At 40.2% G+C, this 16,981-nt stretch overlaps 1 protein-coding gene across 1 annotated transcript in view; it reads right to left on the bottom strand.

The window, feature by feature from the left end:
• The window catches only part of LOC112112190 (protein furry homolog), a 278,522-nt gene that overhangs the window by 226,464 nt on the left and 35,077 nt on the right, over positions 1–16,981 (bottom strand). Inside the window, exon 2 of the mRNA XM_029911983.1 lies at positions 5,647–5,846. Within this exon, the coding sequence (XP_029767843.1) occupies positions 5,647–5,846 (200 nt within the window). The remainder of the gene's footprint in view (positions 1–5,646; positions 5,847–16,981) is intronic.

Below are 16,981 nucleotides of genomic sequence, written 5' to 3'. Positions count from 1 at the left end.
CATATTTGTAAGAATCTAGGATGAGATTTTCACCCCAGCTCCAGCCCCTATGACTGGGTCTAACTAGAGAAAAATTCTTTTGACACAGGAGCCGAGGAAGACAGCCTACTGTCTTCTGAGGACCCCACACAAACTCACTGTAAAAGTCATGCTGGGGTGGGACTGGGAGGGGTTTGTTGCAAATGCCAGGAGCCAGAGATGCAGTGCTATGTGCCATGGAGATTTTGGGCTGTACAGGTGCCCCTGTAAACTGGGGAGAGGCTACTGTCACATAGGCAGCCCTCCAGGAGTGTCTAAGCTATGCTGGGACCTCTGCAGCACCCGGAGCAGTTCAGAATTAGGAGGATGCAAATGTGACTTAAAGTCACCTTAGGGCTGGTCCACACTGGGGCGGGGGATCGATATAGGAAACGCAACTTCAGCTACGAGAATAGCGTAGCTGCAGTCGACGTTTCCTATATCGAACTAAAAGTACCTACTTCAGGTCCACGCGGCGCAGGCAGGCTCCCCCGTCGACAGCGCTTCCTCCTCTCGGCGAGCAGGAGTTCCGCAGTCGACGGGGGAGCGCTTCTGGGATCGATCTATCGCGTCCAGATGAGACGCGATAAATCGATCCCAGAAGATCAATCTCTACCCGCCGAATTAGGCGGGTAGTGTGGACCAGTCCTTAGGAACCTCCCACAACTCCCTAGGCAGAGTACAGACTCTCCCCTCTACAAACTAAGGCCTTACATATATGACAAAAGGCAGCAGATGGATACAAACAGATATGGGAAAAACAGAGAGAGAAAAATACATACAAACAAAAATAAAATAATAAAAAAGTCTCTCCCATTCACACCTCTTTATATACAAAGAAAAATATCTGGGGAAAACCTTATCAATATATCTTTAATTTTACCCCTGTCTTTATTTCAGAGCTCATATCTGAGATATTCTTCACGATAAAATAGAGAAAAAAGCTATTATCTAAATAAGGACCAATGCAAATGGATAAATAGGACTTGTGCTTCTAAGATAGGTTCATTTGCAAATCGCTCCCTACAATAAACTTAAGAAGGCTAATTCAGAAAAAAAATGTTGCTATTTATTCATAATATTCATCATAGTAAATCCCAAAGGGATGTGGTCTCTTTGCAAATCAAGTGCCAACTGCATCAATTTCTGGCATACAGCTTAAAGTGATTGGGTTATATATTTAGTTTATATCCATCAAAGCATTTGAGGCCCATGTGATTGCCAGCTGTGTAGCTATGTAACACCGACAGATCCCGGTCATCCGTGGGTGGGATCGAACCTGGAGCTAAATGCATGAGCTAAAAGCCACATGGCTCTTAGCTAAGGCTGTAGAGCAGACTCATTAATCTCTCTCTCTCTCTCTAAATGGTCTCAGTGCCACTAGATGGGGCAGAATACCACACCCAGGAGGTGTGTGGGTTACATACTTCTCCTAGCTGAAGAAGCGCATCCCAAGCTTCAGAGACTTCTCAGCTGAAATCCCGGACGAGCCCCCACTTGTAACGCTGACAGACTCCGGTCGTCGGCAGGCGGGATTGAACCTGGGACCTACTGCATGAACTAAGCCATATGGCTAAATTTGTAGAGCAGACTCATTAATCTCTCTCTCTCTAAGCGATCTCAGTACCACTAGATGGGACAGAACACCACACCCAGAAGGTGTGTGGGTTACAGCAGCATTCCTTGGTACACATGCTTCAGAATTTGTTGGTCTTCCGTTGTAACAATACGTCTATACCAAGAAAGCCACCAAAATTGAACCAGTGCTGATAGAGGTGATTGCTGGGTTTGGCTTAGAACAGCCTCATTTTTTATCTTGTCCTGTCAGTTGATATGGAGCAGCTGAAGAAGCCAACAAGAATCTAAAATGTCAATCTGGTGTTCTTCAGCCTTCCTTAATGCCCATGTTTCACTTATGTTCAATAGCACTGGTTTAACTGGGGTTCTATAATTTCCCATTTCCCAGCAAGCTTGATGTCCCAATGTCTCCACAGAGACTGCTGATGGGCTGAAACATTTGTCATTTACTGGATTCCATTTTTACTGTATTTGTAATACCTAAAGACGGTACTCTCTTTCTGTAGAACTTCTGGTACTGAATGCTGGTGTTATGAAAGCATGCTAAATTTACACACTTTTGGAATGGTGCAACTTAGATAAATACTAATGATGATATTTGATATTAAAAGGCCCTGGTCTCTATTTCTCTCTACACTGCTGTACAAAAAGAAGCAGAAATACAGTAAAAGGTTTGTCGTGGCTTCTTGAGGACCGAAATAGTTTGGGCTTTGGTTTTGTTAGAAGCTCGCATTGTACCACAATGAAACAACTGGAATGAGCATTAAGTGTCAGTGAATACTGCCGGTGTCTCATTTATTGGGAGTGGAAATTTTCTTGATCCTTTTCTTGATCCATTTGAGGCTTCTTTCTGGCAAATAGATTAAGACATAGCTCTCCACAAAGGCATGAACTTTCCAAGTGGTAAGGTAAGTTCTTAAATAACAATAGACCTGAAATAAACAATATCAGACAAACAGCAAGTTGCCATACAACAACTTTGTAAGTCTTCAGCCATTCTCATTTATTCAAATAGTGAGCTGGTTTTTTTTTCATCTTAATCTACTTCCCAGCAGGAAGAAACTGAACCACAGAAATGGAACATAACTATTAGATTATTCAGTCTTTCCCCCCCTCACCCACCATCAACTGAAGTGTGCTCTTTAATGTACACTTATCAGTTTAAATCCAGTTTAAGTTTTTAAAAATTTTACTTTATTTATTTAGATTTTTTTCAATTGTGTCTACTGAATTCTCTACATGCACTAAAAAGATTACATGCTGAATTAATAATCAAAATGTATCAATACGATAGTAGAAAAATAGACCTCCCAAAAAATCTGCCCAACCCCAGAATTAATTCCACCACATCATTCATCAATTCCCTAAGCAATCCTAAACCTCTGAAAAGTCTGGGGAGACAAATGGATCTCACTGCATGTACTGAGGTCACTACATCTGGACTGTGGTGGACTAGGAGGGCAGGAAAGGGGAAAATAAATTTCAAATCAGAAGACCCTTCACACCAAGAATGACCTGCTCCCAGGCCACTCCAATTTAAACCAGGAGATACTTTAGCTCAAAATATTCAGATGATCAGAACTGCTGCTTTATCACAGAGAGAAAGAAAGGCAGTTTCTCAAGTAGCTAGGACTCAAAACCTTTAGGACTTCATATGTCAAATTAACACTGCAGTCATCACCTAAGCACACATCACACTGAGAGCTTACAGCCTCAGGAGTCAAAAGCCTGCATGGATGGTGTCTTTAAAGAATGCACTCTGTGTGAAATCCTATTTAATAGACAAAGTGCCACAGTCTGTAGTAGCTGCAGTTTCCAAATGGTGTGAGGATGTAGCCCTATTAAACAATGCAGTAAATGTACTTTTTGAGGTGACAAAGTCACAGACAGCCTTGATGAGGTCCATACCTCTTCCCCATTAAAAAAAAAGAGGCAACCTTCTTATGAAGTGCAATTGTTAAAAGCATGCTTGGCAGACTACTCGGAAGCAGCTGGATATCCAACAGCTACCCTAAATTATAAACCCAAGCAAGAAACGGTGAGCATAAACCTTCATTCAGCATGCCAATATATTTTTTGCCATTTTCCCCAGTTTCTTCCATCTTGTAAGCGTTACCTCAGGGCCACCTGGGTTGAGTCTGTAGAAAGAACTACTTAAATATGTGTCACCTGGTCACCCTCTTCTAGCAATACCCCATATGCTTTATCTCTACTAATTAGATATGAAATCTTAATTGAAATACTGCTAGCAGTTCATAATTAAACAATATTTTCAAGACAAACACAAACACTGTAGAAGAGAGCAAACCTCCAGTTCATCACAAAATTCTTATACTCTAGACTCAGTTTTCCACAGCACAAGTAAAATTTTACATAACCAATAAGAAATAAGATTATCATTAACATTTACATACATTTCACACACAAAAATTGACACATCAACACATTGCAAACGCAAGTAATCCTAACACAAGTGAACTGGGGAAAAACAGAGACACTATATTAAGTCTCTATTTCACTGCATTTTAGCTTTTTTGACTGATGCTGAAAACATCTGTTCAATGTGCAGTGGCAGCCAAAAATGCTAACAGAATGTTAGGAAAGGGATAGATAATGAGACAGAAAATATCATAATGACACTATATAAATCCCTGGAAATACTTCTTCACACGACAGTCAACCTGTGGAACTCGTTGTCAGGGGATATTGTGAAAGCCAAAAGTATAACTGGGTTAAAAAAAGAATTAGATAAGTTCATGGAGGACAGGTCCATCAATGGCTATTAGCCAACATGGTCAGGGACACAACCCCATGCTCTGGGTGACCCTAAATCTCTGACTGCCAGAACTTGGACTCAATAATTGCCTTGTTCTGTTCATTCCCTCTGAAGCATCTGGAACTGGCTGCTGACAGAAGACAGATGGACTAGATGGACAATTGTCCTGACACATTATGGTAATTCTTATGTTCTTATGTCTATTCCTGTAACATTAAATGAAAGCACATGGTCAAGTGTTCAAGGGCTACATAAATGGCCTCAATACAGAGGTATTTCTCAGTATCTAGTCTCCTTTTAATTTCAGAATCCATCTTGTTGTTGCTTCTCTTATCTTGTCTAGCAATTTCATAGCATTATTTTGTCTTTATATGTTTAAAAGTGTTCACTACAGGTAATGTAAAGATTGTTTGGTACCAAACTGCCTCTGCCATTCCCTCTTCCCAAGCAGACCTGTACCATGGTTGAGACCTTTATTTTACTCTCTCTGATTTATTTGGAGAGATCTGGAAAGAAACGTAAACTGGATCGTCCTCCTTCCCCCAAACAATTTGCTTCATTTTACCATTCTGTGCTTAAAATTCTTTTCTAGGCTTTTACCTCTGACAAAATTATGTAAGGTATCTCCATCTTCCATCTGCACAATATTACACAGGGAAGAAATATTTCTATGTACAACAAATCCTCATAAATCTAAATAAAAAGACACAGCTAGTCACTTTTCATCAGAGCCAAGACAATCTGGATTCCCTACCTTTTGGAATCTCTAGAATCCTAAAGATATGGGGTCTAATCAGATTTTCTAAATGTTCTAAACAGTGTTCTATAACAAAATGTTATAAAGACACTACAAAAGTTTCCCAATTACTTAGAAATCTAGGTCCCTAATTATTTGTAAGAGATCCTATTCCAGCTAAAATATGTGCTGCAAAACTATTACTGGACTATTCAAGATCATAAAAAGGTAAATAAAATGCACTTTCTGGTTAAATGTACAGAAGGCTAGTTGCATAATATGGGCTACTCATATCTGGAAGATTAGGAATTATAACATTAGGTCAAGTGAAATAATTCTCAAAAGACAAACCTATTATTATCATGGAAGTAAAATACAGGCTGTTGTACTACAGATTTTTATGTTTTACCTTTTGAGAACTATTGACATTTTGAAACCTCATTGAAATTTATATCATAATCTGAAACAGACTAGAAATTTCATAATAAACTCAACACTGATGTAACAATAAACTTTTTAGGATTTCCTTTGTACTCACCAAGGGCTCTGCCATGATGATGCGAATTTTGCGCTCAGCCTGAGTCGTAAAGTTAACAAATAAGCTCTTCAGGACATATTCGCCTGGTTTACTGTCTGGGTCAACACTGATGGGCAACATGGCTGGAGGTCCCTTTTCCCTTTGTGTGCCAGAAACAGGTGGAACTGGTGGTTTGATGTATCCGTTACCAACTGGAGAGGCTGAAATGTACAAGAAATATGTTTACTTTTGGCAACACCTGCATGATTTAGTTTTCTAAGACTATTCCAGTTTCTTATCAGTGAAACAAAGCAACAGATTAGATAATACTTAGTCCTGCTCTGAGTGCACTAGATGACCTCTCAAAGTCCCTTCCTGTTCTATGATTCTATGATCATCAGGCCAACATACTATGTACAAATAAATATTGAAAGTGTGCACTTGTTGAACAAAAATGTGAAAATTTATACTAGGTTCTGTGGTCTATACATGATCTAGACTGTCACAAGAAACTGTAGATGACATCTTATATCTTATGACTGGGTACAGTTTACTTTTCATGTTCCACTCTGTACTGTCTTTTACATGATGAGACTTGCCATCACTCAGCACTCTTAATAACGCTCCAGTTTCTCATCACCTTATCTTCCATGCAAGATCACTATTGCTCAATTGTCAACTATTCTCTTTATTGTTATTCAAAATGCTCAACTCCCACAGACGTCAGGAGTATAACTCTTTGTGTGTGTTAAAAACAGAATATAGAGCACTTGATTTTCCTCTCACTTATAAATCAGGAGTAAGTCCAGTGAGTTTCACCAGTATAAACCATATGCGAAAAGAGTCAGGCCCCAAATATTTTCTCTGATACTGAACATCTATTATTTTATCAGTTTACCTGAAAGGACAAAACACTGTTGTTTTATTAACATTATTTATCAACCTCATAAGCATGATGACAATGTGCATTGTATTTAGCTCTGCTTCTGTTTCTTATAACAAACCTGAAGAGAAATAAAAGCAAATGCCAATACTGTTTTTTCTATTCGTGAGAACCCTAAACTTAAATTCCCAAACTTATGCCAGAAGAGGCTTAGTCCTCTATATGGAAAAAGTGACATGTTTGATCATGTGGTGTGATGCTGACTGCATCCCCTGCTGTTCACTTTCCAGTTGGTGTAAGAAGTGGTATTATGAGCAGCTCTCGATGGAGCAGATCACCTGCCACTCCTGCTGCAATTCATGTGTCAGAATACCTTTGAGCAGCTGTGGGGGCAGACAGATTAAAAAATGATAAAATGTACAAGGCTGATACTTCCCAATCTTGCTACAATCATAAGAGAAAAACACCAAAAAGCACATGCATCGCTTTTGTGTGCATCTTACCAGGTTAGAAAAAAATGAGAACTGCAAGTACAGAGGTAGATTTTTCAGATACCCAGTGATGGATACCACACATCTAAGATTAGAATCTGGCTCTTAGCATTTTATACCATATGCTCTTCTGGGACAAATTTGGTATCTTCTCCTGAAAGTTATTTTCAAATATTAACCATCTGAGTTTACCATAAAATAGATGATATTTTATATGCTTAACATCCTGTTTCTACAAGCTTCTAAGCATCTTCAACTCCCAATAATTTCAATGGCATTTGAGGATGCACTGGACCTGGCAGGCTGTGCTCAGAACCTTGCAGAATTAGGCCCAACATTTTTGCACTGAAAATGATGGAAACTGCATTGCAGAACAGAGAACATTTTAAAAAGACCATTATATAATGTATATGCTAGACCGAAGTAAATTTACTGTTCTGTGTATGACGGAATAGCCATTACTCTTAACAGGTGTCAAATATCCAATCTATATTGCTGTGCAGTGGGAATAAGCCTCTTAATTAACAAGATATGAGATCACATACAGCTCTAGTAAAGCTATCACCAATTATTTTTTCCATCTAGCTTAACTTTCCATAAAGCTTACATTGATTATTGACTGTTAAAACATAATAATAATGATAACTAAGCTATGCTGGGGATGTGATATTGTGCATATAACAAATCATAAATAGAGCACTTCTACATTTTTGATACAAAATTGTTTCTAAAAAAGGAGTGCCTCATTTACTTCAGCTATTCTAAACAACAACAAACTTCATAGTGTATTAAGAAGAGAACAATTAGCAAAGAGTATAACTACAAATTCCTCTCCCATCATCATTTATGATGGTATTATGAGGTATTGTGAAGAATAATGGGATGCAACTGAAAAAGGGAAAATTTATATTCAATATCAAATCTATTAGATGATGGAAGTATCTCCCAAGATACGTATAGAACCTCTGTCACTTGAGTCCTTTAGCAATGGATGAAACACTTTTAGTAAAGCTCTTTTCTGCAAAGAGATTATGTAAAATAGCATTGGGGTTCCAGGTTTATTGTGGCAATTTCTGACATTAAACTTGTTTAGTTTACAAGTAAAATGATCATTTTCTAACTGCCAGGTTCACATATTCAATCTCAGGACTGAAAGGCAACATCACCACCAGGGCTGGCTCCAGTGTTTTTGCCGCCCCAGGCGGCGGGGAAAAAAAAAAAAAAAAGCCGCGATCGGCAGCAGCTCTACCGCTGCCGCTTCATTATTTGGCGGCAATTCGGCAGCGGGTCCTTCCCACTGAGAGGGACTGTGGGACCCGCCACCGAAGAGCCGGACGTGCCGCCCCTTGCCGTTGGCCACCCCAAGCACCTGCTTGCTGCGCTGGTGCCTGGAGCCAGCCCTGATCACCACCATTAAGAAGATTTGACAACTCAAATTCTATCCTAATTTATACCTGTGCAACTATTGTATGCAATTTCTGCCTTTTGTTGCATCTGTGTGACATATTGTGTCAAATATTGGCATAGTAAAAGAGTAAAAAAATGTGACCTGGCAATTGGAACTTCATTGGCAACTCTGCTGCTGATCTGTGAGCCAGAACGGAACCCATAGTGTTGGCTCTCTAATGCTGATCTTAGTAAAATAAGTGAGAACTTACATTTGTCACTACAGTCAACAGACGGTACTGTTTACACAAGGGAGCGGAACTGCACAGTTACTTTTCACTGTAGAAACATACTTTAAGAATATATTGTAGGGGCAAGTTTTGCACTTGCAGAAGGACACACAAAATGGAGCAAGAACTTTTTACTACTAATTACTATGGTCAAAATTTTCAAAGCTGGTTGCCTGTTAGCATCTTAAAAATATATTTAGGTTCCTAAATTAAGGAGGCCTGATTTTCATAAGTGCTGAATAAATGCAAACATCCAGTTTTAAAAATTTTGTCTTCTGATTTGTAAGAAACACTGAGACATTTGCACCCTGTACACTATGTAGTAAGTTTTGAAGTATCTATATATGCAAAGAAAAAACTGTCTTACATACAAAAAAATAGATCAACAGAATATAAAGGTTGCAAAGCCAAGCACTCAACATTTAGGAAATGCCAGAATTAAGGTTGCCAGTGTAACCTTAATGTGATCCCCTTGCGCTTATGCAGGATGATATAGTCATTAATTACATGACTACATACTATCCTACTAAGATACTATGATGACAGCATCATAGAAAATCCCATGGGAAATTAATTCTGTAGTAGGTACAGGATTTGGATGGTATGCAGTAAATACTGCAAAGGGGCACACAATAAATGACAAGGATAAATCAGAATGTTTAATTAGCATTCAGTGAGCACCCTCCATCCTATGCACAGCATAGGGTATAGTCCTGTGGAAAAAATAGTATGTGATCACATAACTTTAGATTGTATTAAAAAGCATAAACACCAGGGGGCTGATTGTAGGTTGCATGGGCAACCTTAATTTTGACATTTCCTAACTTTTGAGTGCTTAACTTTGCAAACTTAATGTTTAACATATTTTTTTTTGGTTTTTATTTTTCACACACAGATGCACACATGCACACACACAGAAAACACCTGCCCCTGAAAATCTGTACAAGATATCACCCTTATCAGATCATCCCAAAAATATCTCCAACATTTCAAATGCAATTCTAGTCTAATTTTGCTAGAGAATCACCCCCATTAAGCAACCAGTTTTGCTTGGTACCTTGAGTTATTGCTTAAATTCTATCATACCTGCAACCAATGGTACCCAGAAACATTAATCCTTCCCTATAGAACACTTTCACTTAGACCAGGTTATAACAGCATAGCATTTTCTTTAAATGTAAGAAAGAAATATTATAGACATTGCAATGAAATATCCACATATCCTTCTGACACTATGCCATTACTGAAAACTGGATAACTGCATTAAAATGTATGTTATATCACTATTAATTCTTTTCATGTTGTAAATAATTTGCTTTTTTGATGTGATAAACAATTACTATAGTAAGAGTTCTGAGAAAGTACAGTAGTTTTAATACATACATATGCAGTAAGCTGATGAAAAACGAGGAGTACAAAACTAAATTATGCCATTTCCTCTGTACTTCTTGTACATTATATTACAGAAACTTTTCTTCAAACTCAAAGATCAAACAAAACAACAGAAAAATCAATCTAGTATGTGCAAGTTAAAAACTTGCAACAGAGTGGGTACAATTTTAGCAAAACACTGTTAGTGACTTCTCATTATCTTTAACAGGAAAAATAATACATTATTTTCTTTAACTTAAGAGTGCCAAATTTTGAATTTAACACCATGCAGGCTAATGAGACACACTAAAACACAAAGTCCCAATGTTTTTATACCTACCAAGCTCCTTTATAAAACTGATCACACTGAATCTTCTCCAACAGGCTACTGTAATATCCATGAGCCTGAAAATAACTGAGAAGTTCCAATTCTCAAAACTGTTTTCTTACTAAAATTGAGAAAGAAATTACTTGTTTCATGATCCTGTTTCACACTTTCACTATATGTCTTTCTTCAACATCAAGGCAAGCATTTCATTTAGTTTTTTTGTTGTTGGTGGGTTGTTGTTTTTTTTAAAATAGGCAAGTGCTGAAGTTAGAGCAGGCCTCCCGATCGGATCAGGCTTTCCATAACCAAAGGGGTAATTTTTAGCTTCAGCATATGATGATGACCTACAACTTGCAGAGTGGCTGCATGTCTATATTTATCCAAAAGTACATACTATACTGACAGATTAGTGAAACTACTTCAAGCACTCCAAGAACACGAGACTGGCTAATGCAGTTCGGCATAAACAAACCATGTATACCAAATATATGTATTAGCACACAGTTCAAGCTGAAGGCATTTAGTAAAGAAACGTTAAGGATAGAGATAATACAGGATGGGTGATAAAACCTTTGTTTTGTAACTAAGGTCTTTTGGCCACAAGTACAAACAGTTTACATTCCTTGAGACAAAACCAACACAGTATCCTTTTTCCATGCCAAAGAGCCAGTGAGAAACCACACATCCTTAGAGAAAATTACACAGTGAACATCTACTGGAATAACTCTTAAGGAAATGTGTTTGGTTTTAAAACTATAATTATAATATTAAAAAAGACACACAGTATAAACCAAATTGTTAAGAACTTAATTTATAAGGTCAAGTACATAGCAGCAAGGTTGGCAAAAGGAAGCTTTTATGCTCTTTGAAGAAAAACCCTTCCAGATCAGTGACAGACTGTCAGGCAAGGAAAATTAAATTCAAGGCTTAAAAACAAACTGAAAATGTAGTAGATTGATCTTATTTTAGCCACAGGAACTGGTCAGGGACAATATGTTTGTACAGACACACATTTTTGTTAATGTAAATATTACTTTGCATCATTAATTTACATAGTTTTCAGGAACAAAAAAGGCCTTATCAATGCAGATCTAAAATTAACAATGACATGTGATACACTTAACTAACCATTTAAACAATGTATCATATGAAGAAAACACATCTAAAGCACTATTTAAAAACACACATGATGTTATATTGACCAACTAAGACTGCTGAAGTTGAGTCTTATAGTATTACTCTCAACCCTGTGGGTTTTTTGGTTTTGTTTTTTTTTTGCAGATTTATCCTTAATGGGTGAAATTCACCCTTGGAAAGAGGGCCAGCACAAGTTCTATGCATCAGGTAATGTCACACTTCGAGGGACTAAGTGGAATTTATGTGCTGTAAAGGCCTTGGCCTTAACCTCTGCACAAGAATCAATTTCACCCAACATGAATATTTGTTTGTAGATTAAATTTGGCATTTGTTTTAAACATTTTTATAATACAGAGGCAAGCTGGCAGCAGCAGGTTCTGCTAAATGCAAAATCGCCATTTGCATCCTGAGTTCATTCTATGTGGTCAATATGTATTCAAAAGGTAATTTCATACCTCTTGTTCCCTAAGAGAGTACATTCTGCAATCTGAAATAAAATGGGTTTTCAGTGCTAGAGAAAGGAAATGATGTCCATATTGTATGTGCTTTTGGCTAACACACAAAGCAGCTCCCACACAGACCTTAGAAGATGTTATATGTCACACCCACCTACTTGTTTGCATTCCTTTCAGTGAATGGTGTTATGCTATTCTGGTAAGGGGGGAGGAGTGCATTCATCCGCTATCCTTATCTACTCAAGTGCTTATGACCTTGTTTTGGGCCAATTATCTTTCTTGACAGGGAGGACTGGACATGGGGCTCCATAGTCCATCAAAATCTCTCCTGGTTCAGCCACAGGAAACACTAGAGAACGTGCATTGTTTTTCCCCCGAAGCACTGAGCACGCTGTCTCCCTACTATCCCAGATCCTTTTTGGCCTCAGACTGAGATGGACTCAGTGTTAAAATCTGATCCACAGCACAGTAGTACATTAGACAAAATGTTGTACAATGGTTGTAGCAGAGGATAGGACATCAGGAGTTCTTCTCCAGCCACTTAAGCTGGATATGAGTGTGCCCTTGTTGTCAAGAAGGCTAATGGCATTTTGGGCTGTATAAGTAGGGTCATTGCCAGCAGATCGAGGGACGTGATCATTCCCCTCTATTCAACATTGGTGAGGCCTCATCTGGAGTACTGTGTCCAGTTTTGGGCCCCACACTACAAGGAGGATGTGGAAAAATTGGAAAAAGTCCAGCGGAGGGCAACAAAAATGATTAGGGGTCTGGAGCACATGACTTATGAGGAGAGGCTGAGGGAACTGGGATTGTTTAGTCTGCAGAAGAGAAGAATGAGGGGGGATTTGATAGCTGCTTTCAACTACCTGAAAGGGGGTTCCAAAGAGGATGGATCTAGACTGTTCTCAGTAGTACCTGATGACAGAACAAGGAGTAATGGTCTCAAGTTGCAGTGGGGGAGGTTTAGGTTGGCTATTAGGAAAAACTTTTTCACTAGGAGGGTGGTGAAGCACTGGAATGGGTTACCTAGGGAGGAAGTGGAATCTCCTTCCTTAGAGGTTTTTAAGGTCAGGCTTGACAAAGCCCTGGCTGGGATGATTTAGTTGGGATTTGGTCCTGCTTTGAGCAGGGGGTTGGACTAGATGACCTCCTGAGGTCCCTTCCAACCCTGATATTCTATGATTCTATGAACCTCTCTTTAGATCAGTTTTCCAATTTCAAACCTTTTGCAGTTCATAGAACAGATACATCTTTTTATCATCTCTAGTTGTTTAAACAAAGTGTTATTAGTTAACATTTTTCATATACCTTTGTTTTTAATTAAATAGATGAGACCATTTTGGATTAAAAATTTGCACCTTAATTCCCTTTTTGCTTAGCATAGAAAAAGTATTTAAAGACTATAATAGTCTGTTCTCTTTGCTGACAAATTCTATTATTGATGTAGGTGGCTCAAATAGAAACAAGAAACTGCTGGTTCAAAATACGATTAGCATAGTAAAGCATGAAGTGAGTCTCTCAGGAAAAAATTCATGAAGTTACATACATAAATGCAGAAAAAAACCCCAATATTAGCTTGTCAACTTTTTACAGTCTTTCCTTTCCGATCTTAGGGCTGGTCTACACTACAAGGTTAGGTCGAATTTAGCCGCATTAGGTCGATTTTATAAACAATGCGGCTATACAACCAACCCCGTTCTGTCAACCTAAACGGCATTTAAAACTGACTGCTGTACTTATCTCCGACAAAGGGAGTAGCAGTAAAATCAACCTTCTTGGGTCGAATTTGGGGTAGTGCAGAAGCAGCGTTGTGCAAGTTGACGGTATTGGTCTCCAGGAGCTATCCCAGAGTGCTACAATGTGACCGCTCTGGACAACACTTTCAACTCCGATGCACTAGCCAGGTACACAGGAAAAGTCCCGGGAACTTTTGAATTTCATTTCCTGTTTGGTCAGCGTGACGAGCTCAGCAGCACAGGTGATCATGGAATCCCAGAATCGCAAACGAGCTCCAGCATGCAGTGAACGGGAGACACTGGATCTGATTGCTGTATGGGGAGAAGAATCTGTGCAGGCAGAACTCCGATCAAAAAGAAGAAATGCTGATATATATGCCAAAATAGCACAGGGCATGGTGGAGAAAGGCTACACCAGAGACACACAGCAGTGCCGCGTGAAAGTTAAGGAGCTCAGGCAAGCCTACTACAAGACAAAGGAGGCAAACGGTTGCTCTGGGTCAGAACCCCATACATACCACTTCTGTGATCAGCTGCATGCCATTTTAGGGGGGGAGCCTACCCCACTGGGTCCGTGGACACCTACAAGGGGGGAGTCTCACGCAACATGGAGGAGGATTTCGTGGATGAGGAAGAGGAGGAGGAGGAGGAGGAGAATGTGCAGAAGGCAAGTGGAGAATCCGTTCTCCCTGGCAGCCAGGACCTTTTCATCACCCTGGAGCCAATACCCTCCCAAGGCGGGTTCCCGGACTCTGAAGGAGGAGAAGGCACCTCTGGTGAATGCACATTTGTAACTATACTACAGGGGTTAAAAGCAATAGTGTTTAATGTTTGATTTGCCCTGAAGAATTGGGATGCATTCGCGGCCAGTACAGCTACTGGAAAAGTCTGTTAACGTGTCTGGGGATAGAGCGGGAATCCTCCAGGGACATCTCCATGAAGCTCTTCTGGAGGTACTCTGAAAGCCTTTGCAGAAGGTTTCTGGGGAGGGCTGCCTTATTTCTTTCTCCACAGTAGGACACTTTACCACACCAAGCCAGTAGCAAGTAGTCTGGAATCATTGCAGCACAAAGCATGGCAGCGAATGGTCCTGGGTTTTGGTCGCATTCATGCAACATTCGGTCTATATCTTTCTGTGTCAGCCTCAGGAGAGTGATATCATTCAGGGTCACCTGGTTGAAATAGGGGAAGTTTTGTAAGGGAACAGTAATCCCCTCTGTTTGCTGATCACCGACACATTAGACCCCGAGCTGTTTGCGCTTGGCTAAAAGGGATCATCCTGGAGAATAGCCACCTGGTGGGGGGAGGGGTGTGCTGCACATCCACCCAAAAACCGCAGCCCCTCCTTCTAAACAGCAAACCCAACCGGCATTGCTTGCTATGGGAAAGGAGGGCGATGCAGTTTGAAACCATTCCCACATGTTATGAAGGTGGAAGAAGCCAATCCCGCATACCCTTTGGCTTACCATGGCAGCCTGGAAACTGAATTCTGTTGCCCAGCCGTGTCTGATGTGTCACCATACCGGCAGGCGCTCAATATAAAAGGCAAAAATGCGACCTTGTACTTAAAGCACATGTGCTGTCTGCTGTGAATTGCTTGATTCTCTGTGAAAGAGTCTCCCTTTTGTTCTCAGAAATGTATCTTCTTAAATTTTACTCTCCCTTTTTATCCCCCCTGCAGGTGCAAATGTTTCTATGCTCCCTGTATCAACTCCGTCCCTGAGGTTATCGCAGATTAGAAGACGAAAAAAATGCACTTGCGATGACATGTTTTCTGAGCTCATGCAGTCCTCCCGCACTGATAGGGCACAGCTGAATGCATGGAGGCATTTGGTGGCAGAGGCCAGGAAAGCATTCAGTGAGCGTGATCAGAACACGCAGGAGGAGATGCTGAGGCTAATGGGGGAGCAAACGGACATGATCAGGCGCCTGGTGGAGCTTCAGGAAAGGCAACTAAAGCACAGACCCCCACTGCATCCATTGTATAACCGCCTGCCCTCCTCGCCAAGTTCCATATCCTCCTCACCCAGACGCCCAAGAAAGTGGGGGGGAGGAGGGGAAGGCTCCGGGCACCCAGCCACTCCACTCCAGAGGATGGCCCAAGCAATAGAAGGCTGTCATTCAAACAGCTTTGATTTGTAGCGTGGCTACAATAAGCAATGTGGGCTTGTCCTTCCCTCCTCCCCCACCCCACATGGACTACCTTGTCAGTGATCTTACTTTTTTAAAAATAAATAAAGAATGCATGGATTCAAAACAATAGGGACTTTATTTCCTTTGCCAGCTGTGGTCAAAGGGGGGAGGGGGATTGTCTTACAGGGAAGTAAATTCAACAAAGGGGGCGGTTTTGCATCAAGGAGAAACACACACAACTGTCACACCGTAGCCTGGCCAGTCACGAAACTGTTTTTCAAAGCCTCTCTGATGCGCAGCACGCCTAGCTGTGCTCTTCTAATCACCCTGGTGTCCAGCCAAGCGATTTGCCTCAACCTCCCACCCCGCCATAAACATCTCCCTCTTACTCTCACAGATATTATGGAGCACACAGCAAGCAGCAATAATAATGGGAATACAGGTCTGTCGCATCTTACGCTGGGGTTACGTTCCGCAGTCAGCGCGTAAAGCGAAAATCACGTATAGTCAAAATGACCCTTGAAAATCCCTTAAATCACCCATAAAGTACAGTTTTGTGTATACAACCCTGTACAGTACTATGTATTGTATACAGCAATGTACAATACAGTATATAATAAAGACTACATATGCAAAATATAATTTTACAGTATTTTTAATAACATAACAGAGACGGAAGAATGAAAAAATAAAAAATGAAAACAGTACAGTACTGTAAACCTGAATAGTCACCAGTCATCCTGGATATTCTTGCTAGTCTTGTACTGTACACACTCCAATGATTAGTCTTCCTCTTCCCCTGACAACACTATCATTGAGTCGTCAGGGCTTGATGTCAATCCAGGAGACGATGGGCCAGGCTTGGGTGACAGAGAGCGAGTCGTAGACGAAGTGGCTGGCTCTGGTTCAGCTCGAGAAGTTGATTGTGTAGGCTCTGCTGCTGCTGGTTGTTTTTTCTTTAAAAACATGGTGATTGGCAACTGTCTCTTGAGCTCCTCAAACATTTCTTGGTATGGTCTCAAATCATCCGTAATATTACGTGTGATTTTGAGGCTTCGTTCCATAGAAGGATCATATTCAGAAATTAAATCATTCAAGTGTTTCGCTGCTTGGAACACTTCAGAAAATTTATGAAGATTCCAAGTT

Source organism: Terrapene carolina, unplaced genomic scaffold, assembly GCF_002925995.2.
Source record: "Terrapene carolina triunguis isolate 2854851 unplaced genomic scaffold, T_m_triunguis-2.0 Scaffold141, whole genome shotgun sequence".
Classification (NCBI taxonomy): domain Eukaryota; kingdom Metazoa; phylum Chordata; order Testudines; family Emydidae; genus Terrapene; species Terrapene triunguis.
The sequence above is the reverse complement of the archived record's forward strand: the minus strand, read 5'-3'. Positions and strand labels throughout refer to the sequence as shown.